Below are 27905 nucleotides of genomic sequence, written 5' to 3'. Positions count from 1 at the left end.
GACATCTGTTTGTGCTGCTGTTGTTTTTGTTCAGTCCCTAAGTCCCGTCCAGCTCCTCATGATCCCATGGACTGCAGCACCCCAAGCTCCCCGGTCCTTCACTGGCTCAGCAGCCGTTCCTTCTGCCCAAACTTCTTTTTCTCTGGTGTGTCATTCAGTTCAGTTCAGTTCAGTCGCTCAGTCGTGTCCAACTCTCTGTGACCCCATGAATCACAGCACGCCAGGCCTCCCTGTCCATCACCAACTCCCGGAGTTCGCTCAAACTCATGTCCATCGAGTCGGTAATGCCATCCAGCCATCTCATTCTCTGTCATCCCCTTCTCCTCCCGCCCACAATCCCTCCCAGCATCAGACTCTTTTCCAGTGAGTCAACTCTTCACATCAGGGGCCAAAGTACTGGAGCTTTTTTTTTAGCATCAGTCCTTCCAGTGAATGTTCAGGGTTCATTTCCTTTAGGATGGCCTGGTTTAGGATTTGTGGCCCTTGCCCGCTTTGTGCGTGGTTCACTGAGGGTTTTCGCTGTGGAATGTTGAGAGTTATTCTAGACGCTAGTCTTCTGCCAGAAATACCTCAGTGGGGTATTTCACTAAGCAGAAGCTCTTCATTTTGATGAAGTCCAGTTCACTGACTTTTCCTTATATGGATGGTGTTTTTAGTGTTAAGAACTCTTTGCCAAGGCCCGGTGGCCAAAGACTTTCTCCTGTTGTTTTTTTTTTTTCCCCTTAAGTTTTTATAGCTTTAGATTAAGTTCCTTGTCGATTTTGTGTTACTTTCTACGTGAAAGTCCTTTTTGCCCGGGACTGCCCGAGCGCGCCAGCCTTGTCTGTTGGGAAGGCTGTCCCTCCTCCATCGACTGACTTTTGTACTTTTGTCCAAGACCCATTAAGCCCATTCTGCCGCGATGGTCTGTGCCAGTCTTCTGCTGGAACCACAGTCCTCTTCATCCTAGGCTTCACGCCCATGGGGTGACCGCTCACCTCATCCTCCTGGATGGAGTTCAAATATTGTAAAATATTTCTATCATTGCAAAATAGAATATTGCAGAATATTCTGTCATCATGCCCTGTGCAGCGTCCAGGGTCTAAGCGTCCAGTGGTGCGTCGACCTCCCTGGTCTCTCCTGGGTTTGGGCCACATGCTCCGGGAGCGACCCTTCTCAGCCTCATTAACATCCAATGCTTTCCTGCCAGTGACGCTGTGATGGCGCCCATGGGAGCCCCCGCCCAGAGGGCGGTTTCGGTTCACAGCGCCGTCTGTCATGTGTCCCACAGGTCGGGGACGTCGTCATGGTCAAGGAGGACGAGACCTTCCCCTGTGACCTGATCTTCCTGTCCAGCAGCCGTGCGGACGGGACCTGCCACGTGACCACCGCCAGCCTGGACGGGGAGTCCAGCCACAAAGTAACGTGCCTGTTCTCTGCCTGTGGGACCCCTCCTTCCCCCAAGAGCTGTGCTCCTGTGGCCGGAAGCTCCCCGGGGAGTGAGGCCCTGCGTTCAGGGAGACCAGGCACTATTTCCGCTCGTTCACGTCGCCTCAATCCCCGCTCTCTTCTTCCCACCCCAGCGCCCTAACCCTCAGCCTCTCCCGGTAGCAGAAGCAAGTCCGTGTTCCTTTTTAGCTGCTGTTTAGCGAGGCCACCCAGTTAGGGGTGTAAGGAAGAGATCGTTAGAATTTGGAGGTTTTCGTTTTACCTGTCAAAATCAGTGACTTCACCAGACTGGGATTGTGTGAAAAGTGAGTCTAGATTTTGCCCAACTGATACTTCAGTGAGTCTTTTTGTTAAAATATCTTAGTAAGGATTTTCAGAAATTATGATTCATTTCTTACACTCAGTGTGGAGTTCTGTACTGGCAGCTGGTACTAAAAAATTTTAATTAATGATCACAAATGAAAAGCACATCGCTATTAATTTTAAGGATTTCACTGTTTTGAAAACACGGATGCTTGCAGGGAGTTTATGAAAGTGACCCTGGCCTATGGGTCCAGCATTTCTGAGGCTCTGGCTCCCATGGACACAGGAGCTTCCCCGAGGGGCAGGCCCTGAAGGGCACCCTGCCCCTCCTCCGTGGATGACCACAGCCTCATCACGTGAAGCCCACGGGGTTTCTACACTCACTCTCACGTTTTCTACATCCCGAATCCCAGGGGAGGGAGCCTTCTGGCACAGTCGTCTATACAGAGAGCAGTTTTGGGGGAGGGTGCTCGGTGTTCAGTGGCTGTCAGAGCTTGAGGGGTTGTGTCTGTTCCTCCCCAGCCCAGGCGAGCCGTCCACACCCGACCGCGGGCGGTGGGCTGCCATCCACACCCCCACCCACAGGGGGACGTTCCTGCCCAGACGCGGCCACCCTTCCCGGGAGCGGATGCCGCGAGCATCCGGTGCATCTCTATGGTCAGGGTGAAGCCACACCCGTCCACACATGGCCCGTGGCAGATGTCTGTGTGTTTGGGCTCCCGGGCTCAACGCACTGGAGCCGTCTCCTCAAGAGTAGAGGAGGGGCCCTGCGCTAGCCACACCTGCGGAGCTCTCCTGTCCATCAGATGTGGACAGAGTTCTTGAGAGGAAAGTTAGAAGCTCCCCAGTGCAGGATGCACTGGAGCCCTCACACGTTAGCCGGATGCTGTGATGGCGCCCCCGTCATTCTGAATCCTCACTTGAAAGGTCGCTTGCCCGAGCTTACTCGTCAGGGTTGTGGAGGATACAGCGTCCTCCCATGGCCGGCCCACTTGTCCACCATGCCTGGCACCCTCAGGGCCCATCTTTGCAAAATGGGGTTCCAGACCAGCAGGACCAGCAGCCCTGGGATCTGCTTAGAAACATGGTTCTCGGGTGCCACCCAGACCGTCAGCCTTGGAAACTCTGGAGCAGGGCTGGGGCCACAGCCTCTGGTCTGGACAGATGAACCCGAATGTCTGCTTTTGGAGGAGAAGTGGGTTAGTTGAAGACACTGGCTAAGGACACTCTGCTGGCACCTCTTAGATGCAGGAACCACGCACAGCGGTACCTACAGTCTTGTAACCGTTTTACGTCTGCAGACTCTGTCCCGTGTGGTAACCAGTCTTTGCACTCAGGCTTATTTACGTGCATAAACGCTTAAGCACCGGGGCTGCCCCAAGACGGGGGGCTCCCACTGCGGGGGGATTGTGTTGCGCGTTTGGGCTGCGACTGCCCATGTCCTGTCCGCCTGCAGACTCATTATGCAGTTCAGGACACAAAGGGCTTCCATTCGGAGGAAGACATCGGCAGTCTCCACGCGACCATCGAGTGCGAGCAGCCCCAGCCCGACCTCTACAAGTAAGCCGGCCTCCTCCCCGGGGTCCCCCAGGGCCCGGCTCCTCGCTGGTTGAGGGTGGGTGTGTGTGCGCATCGCCGTGGAAGTCCAGTCCCCTTCCAGTCTGTAGCTCTCTGTACAGATACTTGAGAAGGCTTCGTGGAACTAAATGTGTTGAATAAAAATGAATTTTCTGTGCTTTGAGGAAGTGATTTTAAGGAACGTCATTTAAGTCGTGGGCTAATTAGGGCAAGTGAAAGCGGGGTGGGGAAGAAGCGTGGCTGAGCCTCCCACCCCTGTGTTTCCAGGAGGACCTCAGCCCTTCCCAGAGCAGGAGGTACGGGGGGCATCCAGGGGCCAGGGTCTCAGGCCCTGTTCTTCCTGCCCTCCGACCGCCCTGGCAGTGACCTGACCCTCCCACCCACAGGTTCGTCGGCCGCATAAATGTTTACAACGATCAAAATGACCCTGTGGTGAGGTGAGTTCTCTGCTTCTTCTGAACGCTGGGGGGTTTCATCTCTATCGTTCAGTTAAACGTAGTTCTTTTCCTGATGAGAGCTGTTTGTGGTCGCTGTCCAGTGGGTTTGAGGGGATCCTGTCTAACTGGAGTCTGGGCTCTGACCCTCGGCTGGTTTGAGGGGGGTCCTGTCTGACTAGAGTCTGGGCTCTGACCCTCGGCTGGTTTGAGGCGGGTCCTGTCTGACTAGAGTCTGGGCTCTGTCCCGTGGCTGGTTTGAGGGGGTCCTTTCTGACTAGAGTCTGGCCTGTGTCCCGTGGCTGGTTTGAGGGGAGTCCTTTCTGACTGGAGTCTGGGCTCTGACCCTTGGCTGGTTTGTGGGGAGTCCTGTCTGACTAGACTCTGGGCTCTGACCCTCGGCTGGTTTGAGGGGGTCCTGTCTGACTAGAGTCTGGCCTGTGTCCCTCGGCTGGTTTGAGGGGGTCCTGTCTGACCAGACTCTGGGCTCTGACCCTCGGCTTGTTTGAGGGGAGTCCCGCCTGACTGGTCTGGGCTCTGTTCCTTGGCTGGTTTGAGGGGGTCCTGTCTGACTAGAGTCTGACTGTGTCCCGTGGCTGGTTTGAGGGGAGTCCCGCCTGACTGGTCTGGGCTGTGTCCCTTGGCTGGTTTCTCTGGTGCATACGTCTGGACGTGTGGACGACGCTGTGGAGAACATTCTCCCGAAAGTCTGCTGAGGGCCCCGTCACAGCCGGGCAGGGCAGGAGCCCCCCTCCCCAAGCAGGCGATGGGGAGGGTGTGGTTCCCCATTAGAAACGCCTTCCATAGCTGAACAGACTGTGAGGCCGAATGGCTTCTGATTTGGAGGCCGTCGGATCGGCTCCGTGAATCTGCTCAAGGTCATCACCAGGCACCTTCTTGCCCTGGACGTTGGGAATGTGCCTCCCAAGGGCCGGTTCCAGGTTCATGGCCACCAGGGGTGGGGAACCTGCTGCAGGTCCCGCGCAGTGACCAGCACAGGTCCCAGGTGGGCGTCCACAGCCAGACCGCTGGCGGCTGCGAGCTGACTCAGCCCCGAGGCCTCAGACCCTGCTCAGCCCGGGTGTGGGCTCTGCGGCCTCCGCTTCCCAGGCCTGGGGACGTTTTACCCACGCGAGGTCTCGAGGTCTACACTGAGGGGACTGCCTTTGAAGTCGCTCCTTTTCCACAAACCCTGCTGGTCAGAGAAATTACTTTTCTTCTAATTCAAACCGTCTCCAGATTGCCAGTGCCCCGGTGTTACCATGTATGTTAAAGAAAACACTGGCCCAGAGGTAGAGAAGAAAATGGACATCAGTGTCAAATAAGCAGTTGCGGGGTTTCTCTCCTTGCGGGGCTCCAGGAATTACCTGTTTTAAGGGAGCAGTTGGCACCCTCTTAGCATGTTTTTATCGCCATTCTTTAGCAAGTGCTTTCCAGAACCTGTGGAGGCCTTGCCTTGGTCTTTCTTAAAGACACATTGTTCTAAAAGTGAATGACTGGTTAGTGAGGAGAAACAACCTGGATTCCTATGCCTCGTGAAGATTAATTTGTATTTGAAGGAGGGTGGATAGATTCAGCTGGCACCATAGCACCAGTGGGTGAACCTGGAGAAGTCAGCGCTGCAGGCTTTCCTTTTTGATATTTGTACAGAGTTGACGGCTCTCTCTTGAGAGAGAGTTACTGTTACCCTCTTTTCATTCTTATTCTAGTTTCGCTTTTCTTAGTATTTATACTAAAGTCAGTAGACTTTTAATATTTGGATGTTTAAAGATGTTTATAAATTCGTGGTGTGGACAGATGTGAATTGTGTATCCAAGTTCTGGATCCTTTCAGAGTGATGTTTCTTCATCCTCCTGTCCAAACTAGGAGCAAAGTACTTTTCAAAGTAAGTTATTTTTAGACTCCACAGAGACGCCGTATAAAGGGCCATTTGTTTCCGTAAACACGTTGGACGTGAGCTGCCGTGTTTGCCGACAGAGGCTGACAGCACTTGTACAGAAACGGGCAGCATCTGTGGCTGTCGGGCTGGGGGCCACGCCCTGGACCACAGACAGCCCTGGGCAGACCCCTCAGGTCAGGAGTCCCAGCCAGCGCGCCCCGCCAGGCAGTCCCTCTGTCTTGTCTTCACCCTGATGTGGTCCTGGGCCGGGTCAGCTGAGTGCACAGGACGCATTTAAGTTTATAACGTTCAGTGAGCCCTCAGCCTCCCTTGGTAAAAGGAAATCGAATGCTGATTGAATGAAAAGCAGACTTTAGCAAATTTCCCTTTACCCCAAACCCCTTACTCTCCTAAAGAAAAGCAGGATGATATTGTAGATGGCAAAGTTAGTGATTCTGACTCTGCGTCTTATCCCGCTTCTGCTGTTGGGAAATGAGAAGAAATGATTACTCGGTCAACAGGGGGGACCACTGGCCCCCGAACCCCTAAAGGCAGAGAGTTTGTCTGTTGGTCACTGTTGAGTCCCAAGTGCTTGTTTTCACACGAATGGTTTTTAACTTCCTTGGTTGCTGCATCTGCCCGGGCACAGCAGTGCGCGGGTCACTGCAGACTCACAGGCCAGCTGCGTCCAGGGCCTGGGGCTTGGCTGTGTGCTCGTGGGTGTGTCACTGGGCCCCCAGCGCCTCTCTGAAAGCCAGACTGTGTTCATATGTGTGAAACTCCCCCAGGATGTGCTAGAAACAGCTCAGTGAGTCGCGGGCACCACTTGGCATACCCAGCGCAGCCAGCCTCGGATGTGAAGCTTGCTGGGGCGGGTTTCCGACCTGGTCTGTGGGGTGGTACTTCTGGAGGGGCCCTGGTGCTGCTGGTGGTGAGGCCCTCGCTGTCTCTAATGGAGTGGAGTCAAAGCCTTGGGGGCCGCCCAGTGGGGCTGGGGCCCTGATGGAGCTGACTCTGTGGGAATCTCCCAGCAGACGGTTCTTACTGTCCCCAGGGAAAGGGTGCCTGCCTTTCCTGGGACTCGGCTAGAGTTCATAGTCCAGGTACAAGCGGATCTCCGCTGAAATGATTTCCTCCTGAAATGCAGTGCTGAGCCATTGAGCCGCTTCTCCATTGTCCTCTTTCTGGTCGTCCTTCTCTTTGCAGGCCATTAGGATCGGAAAACCTGCTTCTTAGAGGAGCCACGCTAAAGAACACCGAGAAAATCTTCGGTAAATGTTTTAATTAGTGAATTATTAATAATAGCTTCTAAAACTAAGGACACCGTCAGCAGTTAAAGTCCGTGGAGGTGCCCTGAAAGTGCCTCTTTGTGCTTTGAGGTGCTGTGGGTTTATGGTGGCGAAAACTGTCCTCACTAAGAAAACCAGTCTCCGCGCACGACCTCAGTCCACAGCAGGGGCGTGTCAGGGCGCTGCCTGCAGACCAAGTGCCTGAGTTTGTGACTCAAACACGAAGTCACGCCTCTGAAAGAATTCACACACTACGGTTCTGCAGGAAATTCTTCTAATGGCTGAGTTTCTTTGTTAGTAGCTTCCATTTCCACTGGGTTAATTTTTATGTTTTAACTGAAACAGCTGATACACAAGTGTGTCCTATTGTTGGGAAACCCAAATTACTAAAATCTGAACTTTTTTTTTTTTTTAAAAAAAGTACAGATTGCTCTCTATGCATGCAGGAAAAAAAAGTCTTTGGTCTAAAGAATCTTTTTGCATGACTTTTTATGCGGAGCTAGCTGGCCTGGAAAAATGTAAGGTGTGAGTCGTTTTGCCCGGAACCCCATCTGTGCCTCTCCGCGCGGGCCTGGCCGTGTCGAGGGAGACAGGCTCAGCTGTGCTGCTGCTCCGTCATCCACTGTCTGCTTTGCAGGTGTTGCGATTTACACGGGCATGGAAACCAAGATGGCACTGAACTATCAGTCCAAGTCCCAGAAGCGGTCTGCTGTGGAGAAGTAAGCTCGTACATCCCGTGGATTGAAGCGCGTAAAAAGCCTACACATACCACCCTAACACGCCCGATCTCATCTGAATCACGTAAAAAATCCGTGCCTTCCACTGTCGCAAACCCCGGCAGTTGTGAAATCGTTTTCCTCTTGGTCTGATCAGCAGCTCCTTCATGAGGTCTGGCAGACGGTTGGGCTGATGATTCAGATCTTAGATAGACTATCTTATTTCGTGGGGCTGTAGATGCCTTGTACCCCAGCCGCGTCTGTATACTCCCCACCTGAGTGCGGACATCTGGGTCAAGGTCAGCTGTGGATGCCCGTCAGGTCCTCCCGTGAAAAAGTTGAGATTAGCTCGCTTTTCTGATGTGGTTTCACCGAGGAAAGTGTGAGCAGAGCCAGCCGTCTTCATTAAACAGTAAAAGCCTTTGGATGATAAGTCAGGACAGAGTTGAGTTTGTAAGAAAATGTGGCCTGGGTGGCGTCTGCTTCGCCTCACAAAATACAGCACGTCCCTAACCTGAGGCGGACGGCCGAGTGACCACACGCTGTGAAATAAAAAGATACTGGCCCCTTAGTGATTTGGGGGTGACTGTCGGGGCACCGCTGTCTGCTGTTGGCAAGTCAGCCTCAAGTGGGATCCTGGGTCTCTGCCCACTTGTGGCTGCATCAGCTGTGAAGTTGGGCCGTCGGTTCTTATTAAGGAAGGATGCTTAGTTTCCTGATGTCTGCATCGACAAATCCGTCTCAGATACTGGGAAAATCAGACCTCCTTCGTAGGCTGCTAAGGACTGGCTTAGGACTCGGCGGTTTTCCTACTCAAGGCGTTTGCTTGCCCCCTCCCGCCTTCCTCCGGGTTGGGCACGCACTGGCTGATGCTTCATGGTAGAAGACATTGATTTCCGGGGCTTCTGTGAACAAGAGCCCTAGGCCATGCAGGAGCCCCTGAGCAGGGCGGTCGTGCCCTGCGCTCCTGTCCGCCAGACTTCCCTGCCCCCAGCTCTGTCCCTGTGGCCCCAAACACAGGCCAGCGCCCAGAGTGGACTCATGTAGACGAACTTGCTTGTTCCGCTTTGACGGTTGGTTGGGGGGCCCTGTAAAACCCTTTGCTGTGTTGTTCCTGTCTGCTCGCAGCGTGCTCATTGCAACGTTGGTGAGAAAGCCGACGCCCGCCTTGGGGCTCCGGGGGGACAGGCACTCAGTCTGCACCACCGTCTCGTGTTTCAGATCAATGAACGTGTTCCTCATCGTGTACCTGTGCATCCTCATCAGCAAGGCGCTCGTCAACACCGTCCTGAAGTGCGTGTGGCAGAGCGAGCCGTTCCGGGATGAGCCGTGGTACAACCGGAAGACGGAGGCCGAGAGACAGAGGAACCTGGTACCAGGAGGCCCCTGCGGGCGGGCGCCGCACACACCTGGGGGCACGGGGTGATGAGCTGTTGGTGTAGACACACTGCTGTCAGTGAGAATCAGCTGCGTCCGCACCCCCGCCCCTATAGGCACTGGTCGCTCCGCCTTCTTTGGGTATTTGAATATTCAGGTCTGGAAAGGTATTGGCTTCCATCCTAAATTCATAAGGGCGAACCTTAAATGTTGGGAGCACGGAGTCTTAACCACTGGGCCACCAGGCAAGTCCCCAGTGTGTTAATTAAATCTCCTCTACTTAGGGGCTTCCCTGGTGGCTCAGATGCTAAAGCATCTGCCTGCAATGCAGGAGACCCGGGTTCGATCCCTGGGTTGGGACGATCCCCTGGAGAAGGAAATGGCCACCCACTCCAGCATTCTTGCCTGGAAAATCCCGTGGTCGGAGGAGCCTGACTGGTTACAGTCCATGGGATCGCAAAGAGTCGAACACGACTAAGCGACTTCCCTTCCACTTCCACTTCCTCTGCTTGAAATGGTACCGTTTTCTGGCTGGGCCTACTGCATCTACCTGAGCCATGTACAGATCCCAGCCTGGGCCCCTGCCTCTTGCCTGTGCTCAGTCCAGCCTCCCAGGAGACTAAATGGCTCAGAAATAAGGACGAAACTAGACAGAAAAGCCGCTTGTCCAGAGCTAAGCTTGGTCATTTTTCGGAATCGCAGAGGAAACAGAACAATCACACTGTTCGGTGTCCTCCGGCGTCCCGGCGGGAGGCCCCCACTGGCTCCAGGTGTGGCTCACAGGTGACCCACCGCCCACCAGCAGCACAGGTGTGGGGCCGCTCCTATCCTGGGCCAGCCTCGGTGCCGAGGTGGGCAGACAGAGGGAAGCAGGCCGCCCCGACACCCCTGGGGGTCTTCACCTTTGGGTCTGAAGCACCCGTATTCACAAGCAGCACTTGCTGAGCTGGGCCACCTAAGCTGAGCCCCAGCTGTCGCCTTGCTGGCGGTGACCACGCTGGGCCCTCTCAGTTCCTCAGGGCCTTCACGGACTTCCTGGCCTTCATGGTTCTCTTCAACTACATCATCCCCGTGTCCATGTACGTCACCGTGGAGATGCAGAAGTTCCTGGGCTCCTACTTCATCTCCTGGGACGAGGAGATGTTTGACGAGGAGACGGGGGAAGGGCCACTGGTCAACACCTCGGATCTGAACGAGGAGCTGGGGCAGGTCAGTGTCTCCAGAATGGTTTCTCTCACTGGCTGGCGGGGGAGCCCGTCGCGCCTGTGTCCTCGGGTTTCCAGAGGCCACGTGACTCTCAGCCTGCAGGCAGACCCCCTGGGTGTTCGGAGGGGGACGCTGCCATCCCTGAGCAGATAAGACTTACCCCAGACAGATGGCAGCAGAGCGGCTTCCACTTCCTTGTGTGACAGTGCGGTGCTTCTGTGTCGACAAGTTAGGCAGACTCGTGACGTTCACTCATCGACACTGCTTCACCCGTGGCCTTTCTAAGCGGGGCTGATTCTGCGCTTCAAGGGCCTGAATTGGGGTGAATTGGCAGTGAGCCCTCAGCTCCCCCAGCCGTCTTCTCAGGCCTCGTGGCCCCAGGTCGTCACCGTCAGGGTGGGCAGAGTGAGATGGAGCTTCCGGCTGTGGCGTGAAGAGAGTTCAAAACCCCTCCACTGAGCTGCTCCAGGCTGCCAGCCTGGGGCCTGAGCTCTGCGCTGTCTTGATCTGCTAAGTGGGTGTGACAGCCAGGACCCGCCCTGCAGAGGGCGTGTGGGTGGGAGCCCCGAGCGGGAGCCCCGTGGAGGGGGCGGAGGGTGGACTCAGCTGGGCCCCCCGTGCACAGAGCGCGGTGGGGGGGAGGGATGGCGCCGGGTGGGGGTCCAAGCCCCTCGGGGGCAGCAGTGGCAGCAGAGCCGCGTGGCGCAGGTGGAGTACGTGTTCACGGACAAGACGGGCACCCTGACCGAAAACAACATGGAGTTCAAGGAGTGCTGCGTGGAGGGCCACGTGTGCGTGCCACACGCTGTCTGCAACGGCCAGGTGCTCCCCGCCGCGGCCGCCATCGACATGATCGACGCCTCGCCAGGCGCCACCGGGCGGGTAGGTGCTCATGCTTCCTGCCCTCGTCCCGCCCCCGCCTGTCCCACAGGCCTGTCTCGGGACAGAGCCAGGGGCCCTCCTGTCCCAGGGTCTGGGACTCGCAGGAAGGAAAGACGTGGGTGCAGGCGTCCCCGGTGAATCCAGCCGCAACGTCAGGGCTGGAGCCAGCTCACGTCACACTTGAGCTGGGTCACTGTGGGCTGAGAGCCGGGCCCCCTGCAGACGGTGCGCGCTCACACGTGGACACAGACACACTTGCACACAGACGTGCTCACACAAGCCGTGCAGTGGTGGACACGCATGCACGTGGACACGTGCACACAGCCTGGTGCTGTGGCTCCGGCTCTCACTCCCTCCAGGAGGGGCCGTTGCCCTCGTCAGCGGTCACCCAGGAGGCCCTCCCAGAAACGAGTCTGCCGCCTCCCTGAGTCCATGTCCACCTTGCCTGGCCTGGACTCCACTGCCACCCCCAGAGGCAGAGCTAGCACTCCCCACCCCCGACGGCTGCAGGCCCTGCTTTGCTGGTTGTCGTCTTGTTTGGGTTCCTTCTGTCTTAAGCGGACGTGCTTAGAGCTGTGGGTTGTGCTGTGTTTCAGGAGCGGGAGGAGCTGTTTTTCCGGGCCCTCTGTCTCTGCCACACCATCCAGGTGAAGGATGACGACGAGGTGGACGGGCCCCAGAAGTCCCCGGACTCGGGGAAGCGCTCTGCCTACATCTCGTCCTCGCCCGACGAGGTGGCCCTGGTTGAGGGCATCCAGCGGTGCGTGTCGGGTGACTCTGGTCCTGGAGGCAGGGTGTTCTGGGCACTGTGCACCGTCACCATGGACGCGTCCTGGCAGCATCCTGACCAGGCCCCTGGGGTGGGGGCCAGGTGGTCACTGCCTCCGGGCTCAGGCCTTCCTCTGATCCCCACGGCAGCGGGTATGGGTTCCTCGTGCTGTCTTAGTGGTTTTCCCTTCTAACTTCTGCAGTAAACTAGAGGCCACTGCAAACACGCACAGACGTTTTTAAGATGCAGTCTTAGAATCCTTTATGACAAGTCTTCCTCGTCCATCCTAAAATATTGACGTCCAGAAAGGTCAGGCAACTTCCGCAAAGTCACCCAGCATGAGAAGGGCTGGGCTGGGTGCTGGGGCTCTCTCACTGTGAGTCCTGTCCTGCCAGCTCCTTCAGGTCTCTTTACTGGGAGTCCTTGCTGCCTCGTGACATGGGGCTCTACGCAAACACTTGGGAAAACACTTCTCTCCAGATGCGTAATTTCACATCTTCCCATTCTCATCGCCAGTGACCTGATTTAACTCCGAAGGTGCGGCATTCGCTGCACAGCACAGGGAACTAACCCAGAACCTCATAATAACTTGCAGCGGAATATTAGCTGCAGAAAGAACCAAGTCACCCGCTGTACACCTGAAATTCACACCATAGTGGATTTCATAGTGTGGGTCAACTGCCCTTCAGTTAAAAAATCAGTGAGGGCGCTTGCCTTCCGCCTCACTGCCCTCAGAGCCTCTAGTCCAATGGGAGCCACGTTTTTGTCGTGGACTAAACGCTGCATGTTTCCTGCAGTTTGAAAGTGATGTCAGGTGTGTCTGCTGTGTATTCAGCATACGTATTCATGCACCTAGGGCAGATTTCTCAGAGCAAGTGAGATTTATCCCTTCTTGGAAAACGAGCATTTAGGCACTAAGGCGCATTCAATCACAGGGACCACCCCCAAGCCCCCTCTCCTTCGGCAGCCAGCTCCCGCCAGGCCAACGGGCCCTGACCCACAGGCCCCAGCGTCTTTGTCCTGTCAAGGCTGCTGCGATGCTCAAGCGCGTATCCTCTTCCTGTAAGCACCTCGCGTCAGGAGCCAGGCCCGTTTCCTCTAGCCCGTCGCTGGGCCAGCGTGGGCAGAGCTCCCGCACATGCCGGTGTTGGATGGACGTCACGAGTCGAGTGCCCTGCGGCCCCGTGCTGAGCTGGGCTGTGGTTTCCTTGTCAGTAGACCGAGCGTCCGCCTGGAGGTTGACAGGCTCCCAGAGTCCTAATTCTGACCTCTGAAGGGCCCCCCGATAGTAGAGACAGGGCCCAGTCCCCAGACCTGCTGCCCTTCAGCGTCACCAGTAGGAAGCATCTCATCTCGTGTGAAGCACCGAGCGGCCATTCCCACGTCCAATTCCCTGGGCTCGTGGGGAATTTTCTGAGACAATAAATTCAGTACTGACTTCACCATGCAGCTTACAGTCTCCGTTTTACTAGAAGCATTTCTTCTCCAAAAGGAAAGCTTTCCCAAAGTATAAAACAGAAATGTCTGTGAGGAGGAGACAGGTCACATTAGCCCCGGGTCTGTCTGCCCCACAGGTTTGGCTTCACGTACTTGAGGCTGAAGGACAATTACATGGAGCTGCTGAACAGGGACAGCGTCGTCGAGAGGTGAGGACGCCGGCTGGGAGCGGGCATAGCGTCTTCCAGCGTCTCCTCGCCGGAGAAAACACCAAATCCTCTGTACCCCTCCCGTGCCTCTTCCTCCCTCTTGTCGGTAACGACCCCAAGAACGTCGCCAGAACGCCCAGAGTCTGAGTCAGACGCTGAGAGGAGAGGTTGGGTGGTGGTGCCACGTCTGACAGGCTAAGTGAAGCCATGCAGTGACCATTTTACTGTCGGAGCTCGGGAACCTTCTAGGCCATTCTGACACCCTGAGGCCATGCTCTGGCCCCCACAAGAGGGAAGACACAGGCCCTCCCACTGGAGTGGCCCCGGGATCCTACATCCTCAGAGCCCGTTCGAGGCCGTGGAGGCGGGGTCCTGTAGAAACACCGAGCAGGAGTCAGACAGGGATGTCGCACTTCGCATATTGACCTTCAGGGACTGTCCAGCCTAGACACACACGTGCTGTGTCTCGATTTTGACTTGGGCGATGGGGTAGCCATCTCTCCTTGGTAAATAAGCTTTAGTGAGCTGTCACGGAGATGGCGCAGTTGGTAAGGAATGTAACATTTGGTGACAATCTCAAAGAACGGGATTTTAAATTTCTGTTCTGGAAAAATAGACTCCCAGGGTGTGGGGGAGGTGGTGAACCCTTGACTCTAGAAGGGGCTTCGGGGTTCTCCAGCCACAGTCAGCCGCGGCTTCTCCCCAAAGCCCCTGGGGGCCTCCTGGCGCCATGGTGTGACCCCTGGGAGGGCAGTGACACTGCTGTCCAGCTTCTGGTTTCCAGCTGGACAGGCAGGTGACAGCTCCTCTCAGGCCATCGCCACCGCTCGGTGCGGCCAGGGATTCCTGGGCAGCCTCACAGCCGTGCCCTGCTGACGACCCACCCGCTTCTTTAGGGGCTGTGTCACCCACAGGGGAGGCTGGTCGTCACCCAGATGCTGTGACTCACTGAGCCAGATGATCGTTAAAACGCGTTTTCAATCTCTTTCAGGTTTGAGTTGCTGGAAATTTTGAGTTTCGACTCAGTAAGAAGGCGAATGAGTGTAATTGTCAAGTCTGCTACAGGTAGAAATTTATTTCCCTTTGATTTGTCAAATGGTCCGTTGTGACTATGCTTTATTCTAGCGCCTAAACTCTGTAGGGCTCTAAGGATTTAACCATTTATATTCTCCCTTTTAAACACAGATAAATCTGCACTAGCTGTTCTCCTCCAGCCCTCTTTGGGCCCCAACATCTTAGGCTGGCTTAGTCATCCTTGGATTTTCCCTTGAGGGGAAGTCCGGTGACCCATCCCAAGGGCGATTCCTTCCCCACCCACAGTTTACACACAAGGCAGTGTCTTGGGTCCCCCACCCCATCCGCACCTGCAGACCCTCCCTGGTCTGGACTCTCCCCCCTCAGAGCCTCCCCTGGTCTGGACTCTCCCACCTCAGAGCCTCCCTGGTCTGGACTCTCCCACCTGAGACCCTCCCCTGGTCTGGACTCTCCCCCCTCAGAGCCTCCCCTGGTCTGGACTCTCCCACCTCAGAGCCTCCCTGGTCTGGACTCTCCCACCTCAGAGCCTCCCTGGTCTGGACTCTCCCACCTGAGACCCTCCCCTGGTCTGGACTCTCCCCCCTCAGAGCCTCCCCTGGTCTGGACTCTCCCACCTCAGAGCCTCCCTGGTCTGGACTCTCCCACCTGAGACCCTCCCCTGGTCTGGACTCTCCCACCTCAGAGCCTCCCCTGATCTGAACTCTCCCACCTCAGACCCTGTCCCTGGTCTGGACTCTCCCACCTGAGACCCTCCCTGGTCTGGACTCTCCCACCTGAGACCCTGTCCCTGGTCTGGACTCTCCCACCTGAGACCCTCCCTGGTCTGGACTCTCCCACCTGAGACCCTCCCTGGTCTGGACTCTCCCACCTGAGACCCTCCCCTGGTCTGGACTCTCCCCCCTCAGAGCCTCCCCTGGTCTGGACTCTCCCACCTCAGAGCCTCCCTGGTCTGGACTCTCCCACCTGAGACCCTCCCCTAGTCTGGATTCTCCCACCTCAGAGCCTCCCTGGTCTGGACTCTCCCACCTGAGACCCTCCCTGGTCTGGACTCTCCCACCTGAGACCCTCCCTGGTCTGGACTCTCCCACCTCAGACCCTGTCCCTGGTCTGGACTCTCCCACCTCAGACCCTGTCCCTGGTCTGGACTCTCCCACCTGAGACCCTGTCCCTGGTCTGGACTCTCCCACCTGAGACCCTGTCCCTGGTCTGGACTCTCCCACCTGAGACCCTGTCCCTGGTCTGGACTCTCCCACCTGAGACCCTCCCTGGTCTGGACTCTCCCACCTGAGACCCTCCCTGGTCTGGACTCTCCCACCTCAGACCCTGTCCCTGGTCTGGACTCTCCCACCTCAGACCCTGTCCCTGGTCTGGACTCTCCCACCTGAGACCCTCCCTGGTCTGGACTCTCCCACCTCAGACCCTGTCCCTGGTCTGGACTCTCCCACCTCAGACCCTGTCCCTGGTCTGGACTCTCCCACCTCAGACCCTGTCCCTGGTCTGGACTCTCCCACCTGAGACCCTGTCCCTGGTCTGGACTCTCCCACCTGAGACCCTCCCTGGTCTGGACTCTCCCACCTGAGACCCTCCCTGGTCTGGACTCTCCCACCTCAGACCCTGTCCCTGGTCTGGACTCTCCCACCTCAGACCCTGTCCCTGGTCTGGACTCTCCCACCTGAGACCCTCCCTGGTCTGGACTCTCCCACCTCAGACCCTGTCCCTGGTCTGGACTCTCCCACCTCAGACCCTGTCCCTGGTCTGGACTCTCCCACCTGAGACCCTGTCCCTGGTCTGGACTCTCCCACCTGAGACCCTGTCCCTGGTCTGGACTCTCCCACCTGAGACCCTCCCTGGTCTGGACTCTCCCACCTGAGACCCTGTCCCTGGTCTGGACTCTCCCACCTGAGACCCTCCCTGGTCTGGACTCTCCCACCTGAGACCCTCCCTGGTCTGGACTCTCCCACCTGAGACCCTGTCCCTGGTCTGGACTCTCCCACCTGAGACCCTCCCTGGTCTGGACTCTCCCACCTGAGACCCTCCCTGGTCTGGACTCTCCCACCTCAGACCCTGTCCCTGGTCTGGACTCTCCCACCTGAGACCCTCCCTGGTCTGGACTCTCCCACCTCAGACCCTGTCCCTGGTCTGGACTCTCCCACCTCAGACCCTGTCCCTGGTCTGGACTCTCCCACCTCAGACCCTGTCCCTGGTCTGGACTCTCCCACCTCAGACCCTGTCCCTGGTCTGGACTCTCCCACCTGAGACCCTGTCCCTGGTCTGGACTCTCCCACCTGAGACCCTGTCCCTGGTCTGGACTCTCCCACCTGAGACCCTGTCCCTGGTCTGGACTCTCCCACCTGAGACCCTCCCTGGTCTGGACTCTCCCACCTGAGACCCTCCCTGGTCTGGACTCTCCCACCTCAGACCCTGTCCCTGGTCTGGACTCTCCCACCTCAGACCCTGTCCCTGGTCTGGACTCTCCCACCTGAGACCCTCCCTGGTCTGGACTCTCCCACCTCAGACCCTGTCCCTGGTCTGGACTCTCCCACCTCAGACCCTGTCCCTGGTCTGGACTCTCCCACCTGAGACCCTGTCCCTGGTCTGGACTCTCCCACCTGAGACCCTGTCCCTGGTCTGGACTCTCCCACCTGAGACCCTCCCTGGTCTGGACTCTCCCACCTGAGACCCTCCCTGGTCTGGACTCTCCCACCTCAGACCCTGTCCCTGGTCTGGACTCTCCCACCTGAGACCCTCCCTGGTCTGGACTCTCCCACCTCAGACCCTGTCCCTGGTCTGGACTCTCCCACCTCAGACCCTGTCCCTGGTCTGGACTCTCCCACCTGAGACCCTGTCCCTGGTCTGGACTCTCCCACCTGAGACCCTGTCCCTGGTCTGGACTCTCCCACCTGAGACCCTCCCTGGTCTGGACTCTCCCACCTGAGACCCTGTCCCTGGTCTGGACTCTCCCACCTGAGACCCTCCCTGGTCTGGACTCTCCCACCTGAGACCCTCCCTGGTCTGGACTCTCCCACCTGAGACCCTGTCCCTGGTCTGGACTCTCCCACCTGAGACCCTCCCTGGTCTGGACTCTCCCACCTGAGACCCTGTCCCTGGTCTGGACTCTCCCACCTCAGACCCTGTCCCTGGTCTGGACTCTCCCACCTGAGACCCTCCCTGGTCTGGACTCTCCCACCTCAGACCCTGTCCCTGGTCTGGACTCTCCCACCTCAGACCCTGTCCCTGGTCTGGACTCTCCCACCTGAGACCCTGTCCCTGGTCTGGACTCTCCCACCTGAGACCCTGCCCTGGTCTGGACTCTCCCACCTCAGACCCTGTCCCTGGTCTGGACTCTCCCACCTGAGACCCTGTCCCTGGTCTGGACTCTCCCACCTCAGAGCCTCCCTGGTCTGGACTCTCCCACCTCAGCCAGTCTCCCAGGACATCTCCTCGACCACCTATCAGCGGCCTTTGTGGCTTCTTTGGCCTGATGAGCTGTCACTTCTCCTGTCCTGTCTGGGCTGCAAACGTCCTGAATGGGGAACTACACTTGGTCAACAGTGTGTCCGCTGCCGCAGTGCTGAGCATGTGGTAAATACTGCCAGACTCAGCTTGCTAACTCAGTTTCCCATGGCATCTTACCAAGAGACGTGGCATCTTACTTGCTTTTGTTTCTTGAAACTAGGCCATACCAGGCTGTTTTTCTCTTTGGAGACCTGCCCGGCGAGCAGGCAGACAGAGATGCTGCCCTGAAACTATAAACAGAGCCAGCCTGTGGATGGTCCGAGGGCATGTGGGAGGGTTCCACATCACCGGGGTCCTCACACTGTGTTGACCAGAAGTGCCTGCTCTGTCTCCCGAGCTGATGGGGACGTCAGGGGGGCTGCCGAAGCCCATCTTTCAGCCGCACCCCGGAAACCATGCTCCACGGGCAAGTCAGGGCTGCTTCTCTGACCCGCAGGGTTCCCTCGCCTCAAACCGGGTTATCAGACATGACAGCTCCACCCACGAGACTCACACCAGTGAGTGCCGTGAAAGCTCAAGTACTTTATGTCGCTGGTCCTGAACACGTGGCCACAGGGCCGGCAGGACATGGGAAGTGCACTGCCCGTCGTGTTTGGAGACGAGTCCCCGGTTGGCGTGCTACCTCCGCTGCCTCTGGGCAGCACTCGGCTTATCCAGGACGAAGGTGTTTGGCTGCCGAAGTTCACACCATCAGGCTCCTTGCCCTGTGACCTCCCCCACACAGATGTGAGTTCTAGGCGGTGAACCGTGTTGGGGGCAGTCCGTGAGCCAGCCATCACGACCACCACGGCAGGAAGCGACGCCCCCGCTGCTCACACGCTGACCTCCGCCCTGTCCGCACGCTCTCCTGGACTGCCCGGAGCACCTTGCTCGTACCCGGGGCTGGAACGCAGCATCTTCTCAAGCAGCTCCACTTAGGCCATGAACAGCGTGGCCAAGCCTGGAGCAGGCGCTGGGGTGCGGGAAGGACTTATGTTCTTGGCAATCGAGCTGTTGAAAGTCCTTTCCTTGAGATTTCCTGGGGCACCTCTCAGGGCTTCATGGAAGAGGCCAGGCTGTTGGAGCCCGCAGCAGCAGCAGTTAATCCACAGAGGCACTGACTGTTTAATTCAAGAAAGTGTGAAAGTGTCAGTCAGTCGTGTCTGACTCTTTGTGACCCCCCATGGATGGGAGCCCACCAGGCTCCTCTGTCCATGGAATTCTCCAGGCGAGAATACCGCAGTGGGTTGCCGTTCCCTTCACCATTAATGAAGGAAGTTGCTCTCTAAGCAGTGATTCCTCCCTGTGTTGACACCGGCCGCACAGAGTGACGGAGGCCACAGCCCCCTGCGGCCCGGAGCTCGGCGGCCCGCTCTGGAAGCCGCTGCGGCCACGGGCACTGCCCGACCCCAGGTGCCGCTCACTGACAGTCCCAGCCCCCGTGTGTGTGCACTGCTCTGGAGGCGCCACCTCTCGGTCCCTCACAGAGCAGAGAAGCAGGCACTAAAGCTTCTGCCCAGCACTGTCCTCTCTGGTCCTTGCACGTCGCCTCGCACTCCGGACGTGCTCTGTCTGCCTGACCACAGCTTTAGGCTAAAGGCATCTCACACTCCAGCAGGCACAGAGGGAAGACAGGTCAGGACGGCGGGAACTCTCAGTCGTTCACAAGCCGCTACCATGAGTCCTCGGGGATTTTTTAGGACAAAGAATGACCGCATCAGTATTCAGAGTTGGCTGAACCGCAGAACTTGTTCTGAGTCATGTGACATGTGAGCACTGCGTGGAAACCACAGCTGGTGCCCGCGTGGATTCTGTGCCAGGCTGGCGGGCGCATGACCAGGAGTCCTGAGTCAAGGGCCAAGAGTGTGCAGGCTTCTTGATGTTCTGAAATTTCTGTCTGAAGACAAATTCGGAAGAGACCCAGGTCCCAGAGACAAGCCCCTCAGTGTTGCCACGAGCAGAGCTGTGTGCTTTGCAAGCCAAGAGATTCCTCGTAAAAGAGGAGCCCCGGTGCCAGCAACCTGTGGGTCGGCATGGATGCCGTGTCCCCTTCATCCCGACCTGACTAAGGGGGAGCCTTCCACTTCAAGGAGGGAGGAGCCTGCCCGCAGCACTGACACGTGTGAAGTGCCTGGGGCAGCAGGTGGGGGGTGGGCATACCACAGATGTTTCTTGTGACTCTGCGCACACAGAGGAGAGTCCGATGGTCGCGCCCGGCGCCCCAGCAGCGCACTGCCCACTGGGGTCGGCCACACTCCTGTGTCCGTACGCCCAGCCCCCAGCCCGGTCCTGCGGTGGTTCATCCCTCTCTCGCTTCCTTGCCAGGGAGCTGGTGGAAGTGATGGGAGGAAGGCTGCCCGGAGCCAGTGTCCTTGCTCCCGACTCCCCTGAGACGCTGGGGTTGTTGGAATAAGATGAGGCTTTGTGGGGGCGGGAGTCTGTGGCTTTGATGTTCTCCCGACTTCACAGGTCAACTGGTCTGTCGACATTTCTGCAACAGCCTCGGCACTGGTGGCCCAGTTTTGTTTTTAATAAAAGCATCGTTTGAAAGCTATCTCCGCCTTCCCCATAGTGTGAGTCAATGAAAGTCTTCTCACCTTGTTTTCTAGGAGAAATTTACCTGTTTTGCAAAGGAGCAGATTCTTCCATATTTCCCCGAGTGATCGAAGGCAAAGTGGACCAGATCCGATCCAGAGTGGAGCGCAACGCGGTGGTGAGCTGCCGGGGAGTGGGACGTCCTCATGGCTCTTCTCCCGCGGCGGGTGGGGCCGTGCTGGGCGGCAGGAGGGCGCACTGCGGGGGGCCCAGCCGTGTCCCCTCCAGCGGGGCACCGCCCCCCGCAGCCTTCCGTTGGCCTTTGGTGGCTGGAGGGGGTGCGTTGCATCCAGAATGACAAGCACAGTGAAATGCTGTTGGAGAGAGATCTTCGTCCCGAAGGTTTCTAGGGACCGGCACTTTCTGTTGTGACTTCACCTGTTCAGTTTTCTTCCACATTTCACCTGAAGTGAGTACTCAGTCTGTTCTTAGGACGTCAGAGGTTTGTCTCAGGACCATTGGTTGAACAAGACTGTTCTCTCCCTGTTGGACGGCCTTGGCATCCTTGTAAAAAGTCGCGCGGACACATATGCAGGCGCTCCCTTTTGGGCTCCCAGGTCTGTTCTGTTCGTCTCTGTCTGTCTTTGCTAAGACCACACTGTTGTGGTTACTGGTGTCTTTCCCGTGACTTTTGAAACCAGGAAACGTGAGTCCCATCTTTCAGCCTTGTTCTTTTACAAGATTGTTGGTTATTCTGAGTCCCTTGAGATTCCACCTGAATTTTAGGGTGGGTTTTCCCTTTCCCACAAAATGCCATTGGCATTCTGATCAGGGTTGCACAGAATCTATAGTTCATGTTGGATAGTGTTGTCATCATGGGAATATTGTCTTGGAATTCACAAGCACAGGACACCTTCCACCTGCTTAGGTCTTCCGTGACTTCTTTCCGCAACGTATTGTAGTTTTCGGTCTATGAATCCTTCACCCACCTCCATGGTGTAACTCATTCTTAGGTATTTTATTCTTTTTGATGCTATTGTAAATGGAATTGTTTTCTAGATTGCTTTCTTTTTGGATAGTTAGTGTATAGAATATGCAACTGTTTCTGAATGCTGACTTTGTATTCTGCACCTTTACTGAATTCGTGTATTATTAGTTGCAACGTTTTTGTGTGTGAAACCCTTTGAGTTTTCTACGTATAAAATCCTATCACCTGAGAACAGAGGTAACTTTATTTCCTCCTTTCCAACTTGGATGCCTTTTTTGTCTTGCCTGTTTGCTCTAGTTAAGACTGCCAGTGCCATGTTGAATAGAAGTGGCAGTCATCCTGATCTTGTTCCTGACCTTGGTGGGAATAACTTTCACTCTTCCCTGACTGAGTCTGATGCTGGCCGAGTTTCCGTGTGTGACTTTTATCAGGTTGAGGAAGTTTCTTCCCTCCTAGTTTATTGAGTGGTTTAATCAGGAGAAGGGGACGACAGAGGATGAGATGGTTGGATGGCATAGCCGATCATCAGTGGATGTGAGTTTGAGCAAACTCGGGAGAGAGTGAAGGACAGGGAGGCCTGGCGTGCTGCGTCCACGGGGCCACAAAGGGTTGGACACGACTGAGTGGCTGAAAAATAACAAACATCACGCAAAGGGGTTGGGTTTTGTCAGATGCTGGGGTTTTGTTTTTGTTTTTTGCATCTGTTGATCGTATGAGTTTTTCCTCCTTTATTCTATTTGTGTCGTATATTACATTGATTTTCATATGTTGAATCAGCCTTGCAGTCCTAGGATGAATCCCACTTGGTCGTGTAAATAGTCACTTGGATGTGCTGTTGGCTTCAGTTTACTGCAGTTCTGTTGAAGGCCTTTGCATCTGTGTTTGTAAGAGATGGTGGCTCGTTTTCTCTCCTTGGGTTGTGTTAGTCTGGCTTGTGTATCGCTGTCGTTTCATGCCCAGTGTCTGGGCTTTTGGTAGCATTGGTGCTTAGCAGGAGGAATGGAGAAGAGCGTTTCCACTCACGTTTCTGTGTGGGGAAGGCCCACATCTGCCTTAGCAAACAGGGCTCCATTTATTCCTAAAGCTCCTGCTGACCGTTCACTCCAATTCTACGTTCTGGGACAACTCCGGGTTATTATCCTCTTGTCTTTTATTACTGAAGTCTTATCTTTCGACAGCCCTGGTTTGTATCATGTGTCCCCATGCTTACTAGTTTGTACACTTCCCAGTCGGCCGTGACTGTGTGTATTTAATGTGCTCATGAGCAGCTCAGCTGTAGGTGACTAGCACTGTGGGCGGGGGTCTCGGGTTCTCCGGTTTGTCGCCTCAGCTGGAGAGCGGATGTCGGGAAAGCTTCCGGGAATGACCCTCGGGCTCACGGTCTGTGCTGCTGTGCGTCTGCAGGAGGGGCTCCGGACCTTATGTGTGGCCTACAAGAGGCTCGACCCGGAAGAGTACGAAGGCATCTGCAAGCTGCTGCAGGCCGCCAAGGTGGCGCTTCAGGACCGGGATAAGAAATTAGCAGAGGCCTACGAGCAAATAGAGACAGATCTGATCCTGCTTGGCGCCACAGCTGTGGAGGATCGGTAAAGACGCACTGTGCTTGTTCTCAGAAACCGTGATAGGATGAAGGGGGAGTGGGGGCGCCCAGAGTCGGAGGTGGGGGTGCCCAGGGTCGGGGGTGGGGGCATCGTCGGGCTGGGCAGGCTCTCCAGTTGCCCTGGGTGACAGCGTGCAGGGGTCAGGGGTCAGGCCTGGGTGATACCAGACTTTCCACCAGTAAGAGGCCTGTAAGTCACATTTTGCCAGAAGAAACCAGGAATGCCAGCATTTCCATACCTAGTTATGAACAGTCGAGATACAGGGCTGTTTTTCAGTTCTTCTTTAGAATGGAATCAATAACTAATTCTCTTCCTAAATGAGCCCCTAGCTCTTTCCAAATACAAGTGTAAACATTTTAGACCTTCACAGTTTTGTCATGACTCACTGAAGAAATTTAAAATAATGAAGTAGAAGATTGCAAAAGCTTACCATAATAGCCGCTCAGATGACCAGCTTCAGACTCTCAAGCTCTGCACAGGAAGGACTGGCCTGTCCCAGCTCTCACGAGGGATGTCCATGTGTTGTCTGAAGAACACAGTGAAAGGAACAGATTATAGTTTATTTTGAGGAAAAGAAAAAAAAATACCCCAACTTAAAAGGATGGAACAGAAACGTCAGGAAATTACTGAGCTTTTGTTTCCCATCAAGTTTGAAAGTACTTATTTAATAGTTATTTTCGTTGTGCTGGGTCCTCGCGGCTGCATGCGGGGGCTTCCTCTAGTTGCAGCGAGTGGGGGCTTTCTCTAGTTGCGGTGCGTGGTTTTTATTCCAGTGGCTTCTCCTGTCGCAGAGCACAGGCTCAAGGTGCGGGGCCTTCAGTAGTTGCGGCTCCTGGGCTCTAGAGCACAGCCTTAGCAGTTGTGCACGGATTTAGTTGCTCCGCAGCATGTGGAATCTCCCCAGACTAGGGATTGAACTGGTGTCCCCTGCGTTGCAAGGCGGATTCTTAACCACTGGACCACCAGGGAAGCCCCTCAGTTTAAAAGTCTTGAAGGTCTGCACTGGTCCAGGATTTGAGGTCCTGATCTCAAAACCTCCGTTTTTCCTGGGGGTCGGCATTCTCCGGGTCCTCGGTCTCAGCAGACAGTTGGCCGACAGGCTGGTTTTGTTCTTATTTCAAGTCCTGACCCCTCTGCTCCTGGAAGCATGTCTCAGCACAGAGTGGCTGTGGTCACAGGACAGCATGGTGATGGGTCGTGTGTGAGGACAAGAGTTCAGGAGGGGGCTGCTTGTCTGGGGAGGGGGGACTGGTCCTTGGAAGAAGTAGGGGGAAGGGGGAGGTTCTCATGGGCGGAGGGACCCTCGCCAGCCGAGGGCCTCTCAAGAGCTGTGGGAGCTGCTGGCCTTGGTGGGGAGCTGGGACCTCAGGACGTTGAGAGTGGACCCCCGGGACATGGGAGGGGGTGGCTTTGAAGTGGTTCTATTTGACCACAAGTTATTTCTTGAAAATCTCTAGCCAGCACCTTCACAGATCCCTTTGAACCTCATTTACTTTTCCTAAAACAATGACGAACTCACAGATGTTTTTTCTGTGTCTAGAATAGTAGGACGTTTCCCCCAGGTTCTAACCAGATCATCCCAGTTAGAATCCTTTGCTTTCCTTCCTCTCAGCACTGGACAGAAATACGACACATCCCTGATACACACCTGTCAACAGCTAGGCCTCTAAGATCTAGAAGACAGGGCAGCCCTCCCCTCCCCCTCCCCTCACCAGCCCCCTCCGTGAGGCAGGCGTGGCTTTGATGCCAGACTTCCATGGATGGCAGGACAGCCTGACCAAGGTCAAGAGGGCCGTTTATCCTCATACACGTTGTGTAAAGTCTGCAAGCTTTGCATTCTCCACGTGTAGAACAGGATCATCACACGGTCCTCCTCCCGTGAGGTTTCGGCAAAGGCAAGACATCTCAGGCAAGTGCTTCCTGCAGCGTCTGACGCTGAGGGAGCCTGTGATGCCAGTCAGCCAGTCCCAGGGCACGGGTGGCAGCCTCCTGTTTCACGTTCTTTAGGCGAACCTGGGCTCCAGTTGGACAGGGGGCAAAATCAGGATGTTTTATGTGCAAAGAAACGGGCGTGCATGCCACCTCTTTGCCAGGTCCCGGTTTCCCTGGTTCTGACTTTTCCCGGTTGGTGTTTGTGAGGCTCCTCCGTATAATTGCCCCAAATCTTCTCTGAGCAGCAAGTCCTGCCAGACGGAAAACCAAATGCCATTTTGCTCCTTAATATTCATCCCCGAGGATTATCTGGTGTCAGGAAGCGTTTTGCTGTTAAAAGCCAATGTGAAAAGTGAAAGTCAAAGTGTTAGTCGCTCAGCCGTGTCTGATTCTTTGCAACCCCATGGACTGTAGCCCGCCAGGCTCCTCTGTCTGTGGGATTTTCCAGGCAGGAATACCTGAGTGGGTAGCCGTTTCCTTCTCCAGGGGCTCTTCCTGACCCTGGGGTTGAACCTGGGCTGTTGTGTTAGATTCTTTACCATCAGAGCCACCTGGGGATAGCTCCAGGTCCTTTACAGTAAATCACAGGTTCAGCACCAGGTGCTTTGTAACTTGGGTGTGAAAATCAAGACAGGGTAGCAGGCCCCAAGTCCTTGGACTTCAGCTTGGTTCGCTGGTCCGTGCTGATGAGGGTGTGTCGTACCACCCCCGCAGGCTGCAGGAGAAGGCAGCAGACACCATCGAGGCGCTGCAGAAGGCGGGCATCAAGGTGTGGGTGCTCACGGGCGACAAGATGGAGACGGCGGCTGCCACCTGCTACGCCTGCAAGCTCTTCCGCAGGAACACGCAGCTGCTTGAGGTCACCACCAAGCGGCTGGAGGAGCAGAGCCTGCACGACGTGCTCTTTGAGCTGAGCAAGACGGTGCTGCGCTGCAGCGCCAGCCTCACCCGGGACAACTTCTCAGGGTAGGCCGGCGTCCAGGGCGTTCGCAGAGGCAGGGTGGCCTCCACGGGCAGGGCGGTGGCCTGCCCTCCCTTGTGCAGACACAGTTCTGTCCTCTGGTCCCGGACAGCGTCCTGTGGTCGGGATCCTGACCAGAGTCTTGTCTTTTTAGCAAGTGTGATGTGTCTTTGCGTGGAGGGGTTGTGTGCGCGCGCGCTCACGCTCACTTGCAGACTGCTGACAGAGGATAGAGAGGCTTGATTCATTGATTTACACACTGTCGTGTGTGAGGCGATGCCCACCTATTTCTGTGACACCCGGCGGCTGCGCTGTGGATTCCTTGGGGCCTCTGCCAGAGTGGGGGTGGGGGGACAATGACACATGGTTGTTTGTGAAGTAAGATAAAACAGTCAGTACACAAGAGTTGTTTTTTCCAAGAATGTTCACCAGTTTATTCACATTTTATCAACATTGTCCTTGCTGGTCTTAGATGCACGATCTGAGATTAGACTTCATTTGAACTTAAGTTTTCATTAACTTAGGAAAAGCAAACGGGGCTCTCTAATCATATACGAATTTAAAATTATTCATTCGTAAGTAGTACAAAGCTATTTCCCTTTACCTGGTCTGCAGAATTCGTTTTGGGGCTTAGAGTTGTTCCTTGTAATTTTGCAACCCAGCAAAGTGAAGTATCATGACCACATTCTTCCCAAGACAGGCAGAGTAGCAAGGAGTTACCAGCTGTGGCCATCAGGACTGTGGGGCTGACGTGGCTGGGGTCGGGAGAAAAGGGCAATCTCTCCGGATGGCAGGATAGATGCTCTCCTGCTGATGTGCTGAGACCTGTGCAGGAATCCAGTTGTAACTGTTGTTTGCTTTGCCCCAGTGAAATGAGAGCATTAAGTTCACACACAATTTTAAAATGTAGTCGAAGGTCTTGCAGCCACGAGTCTAGACTGTCTTATTATTGACCAAAGAAGAAAACCCAGTTTCTTCATTCCTGTTCCTGAATTTGTAACATTGGTAGGTGTCCCCCGAGTAGCTAGCTGCCTCGAGTCTCTGGACTTGGTTACTGAGAGATGTCTCTGGTTTCTGTGACCTGACAGACTCTCGGCCGACATGCAGGACTATGGTTTAATCATCGACGGAGCTGCGCTGTCCTTGATCATGAAGCCTCGGGAGGACGGGAGCTCCAGCAACTACCGCGAGTTGTTCCTGGACATCTGCCGGAACTGCAGCGCCGTGCTTTGCTGCCGCATGGCCCCGCTGCAGAAGGCCCAGGTGTGCTGGGGGCGGGGCTGCGGGAGGCCGAGGGGTGCTGGGGGTGGGGCTGCGGGGGCCCAAGTGTGCTGTGGGCGGGGCTGCAGAAGGCCCAGGTGTGCTGGGGGCGGGGCTGCGGGAGGCCGAGGGGTGCTGGGGGCGGGGCTGCAGGAGGCCTAGGTGTGCTGGGGGCGGGGCTGCGGGAGGCTGAGGGGTGCTGGGGGCGGCGCTGCGGGGGCCCAAGCGTGCCCGCGAGCGTCGTCAGCCCTGTGTAGCGATGTCCGGAATGGAACAAAGGGCGCTGTTTTGTCTTTGCATGTTACCTTTTGGGTTCTTAAGTATCTTCTCAAGCTTTTATACCAATTAGTGTTTCAGTCTTGAATCAAGAAGACAAGCCATAGTTTTTCCCATCGTTTCTGTCTTGCATCATGGAACATCATACTTGTGCACATAAGTAGGGGAAGAAGACTAAAGAGACAGACTAAAACTTTGGAAATTATTCATTGCATTCAGCTATCAGATTTGGTTTTGCACACATGACAAATTTGAAAATTGAAAGAACAGCTTATTTTAAAAAATAGATGCTTGATACAAGGCAACTTGGCATAG

At 55.8% G+C, this 27905-nt stretch overlaps 1 protein-coding gene across 3 annotated transcripts in view; it reads left to right on the top strand.

Annotated features, from left to right (window-relative positions):
- ATP11A (ATPase phospholipid transporting 11A) overlaps window positions 1–27905 on the top strand; it is a 103868-nt gene that overhangs the window by 55898 nt on the left and 20065 nt on the right. For all 3 annotated transcript variants that reach the window (XM_055426731.2, XM_055426728.2, XM_055426729.2), the window contains exons 6-20: window positions 1271–1399; window positions 3188–3291; window positions 3696–3746; window positions 6829–6893; window positions 7549–7630; window positions 8849–8999; window positions 10016–10213; window positions 10919–11092; window positions 11689–11852; window positions 13436–13507; window positions 14499–14572; window positions 20647–20750; window positions 22965–23146; window positions 25808–26059; window positions 27143–27317. In XM_055426731.2, coding sequence (XP_055282706.1) covers window positions 1271–1399; window positions 3188–3291; window positions 3696–3746; window positions 6829–6893; window positions 7549–7630; window positions 8849–8999; window positions 10016–10213; window positions 10919–11092; window positions 11689–11852; window positions 13436–13507; window positions 14499–14572; window positions 20647–20750; window positions 22965–23146; window positions 25808–26059; window positions 27143–27317 — 1977 coding nt within the window. The remainder of the gene's footprint in view (window positions 1–1270; window positions 1400–3187; window positions 3292–3695; window positions 3747–6828; window positions 6894–7548; window positions 7631–8848; window positions 9000–10015; window positions 10214–10918; window positions 11093–11688; window positions 11853–13435; window positions 13508–14498; window positions 14573–20646; window positions 20751–22964; window positions 23147–25807; window positions 26060–27142; window positions 27318–27905) is intronic.

Source organism: Moschus berezovskii, chromosome 13, assembly GCF_049115385.1.
Source record: "Moschus berezovskii isolate FMDL1 chromosome 13, NW_MosBer_1.0, whole genome shotgun sequence".
Lineage (NCBI taxonomy): Eukaryota > Metazoa > Chordata > Mammalia > Artiodactyla > Moschidae > Moschus > Moschus berezovskii.
The sequence above is the reverse complement of the archived record's forward strand: the minus strand, read 5'-3'. Positions and strand labels throughout refer to the sequence as shown.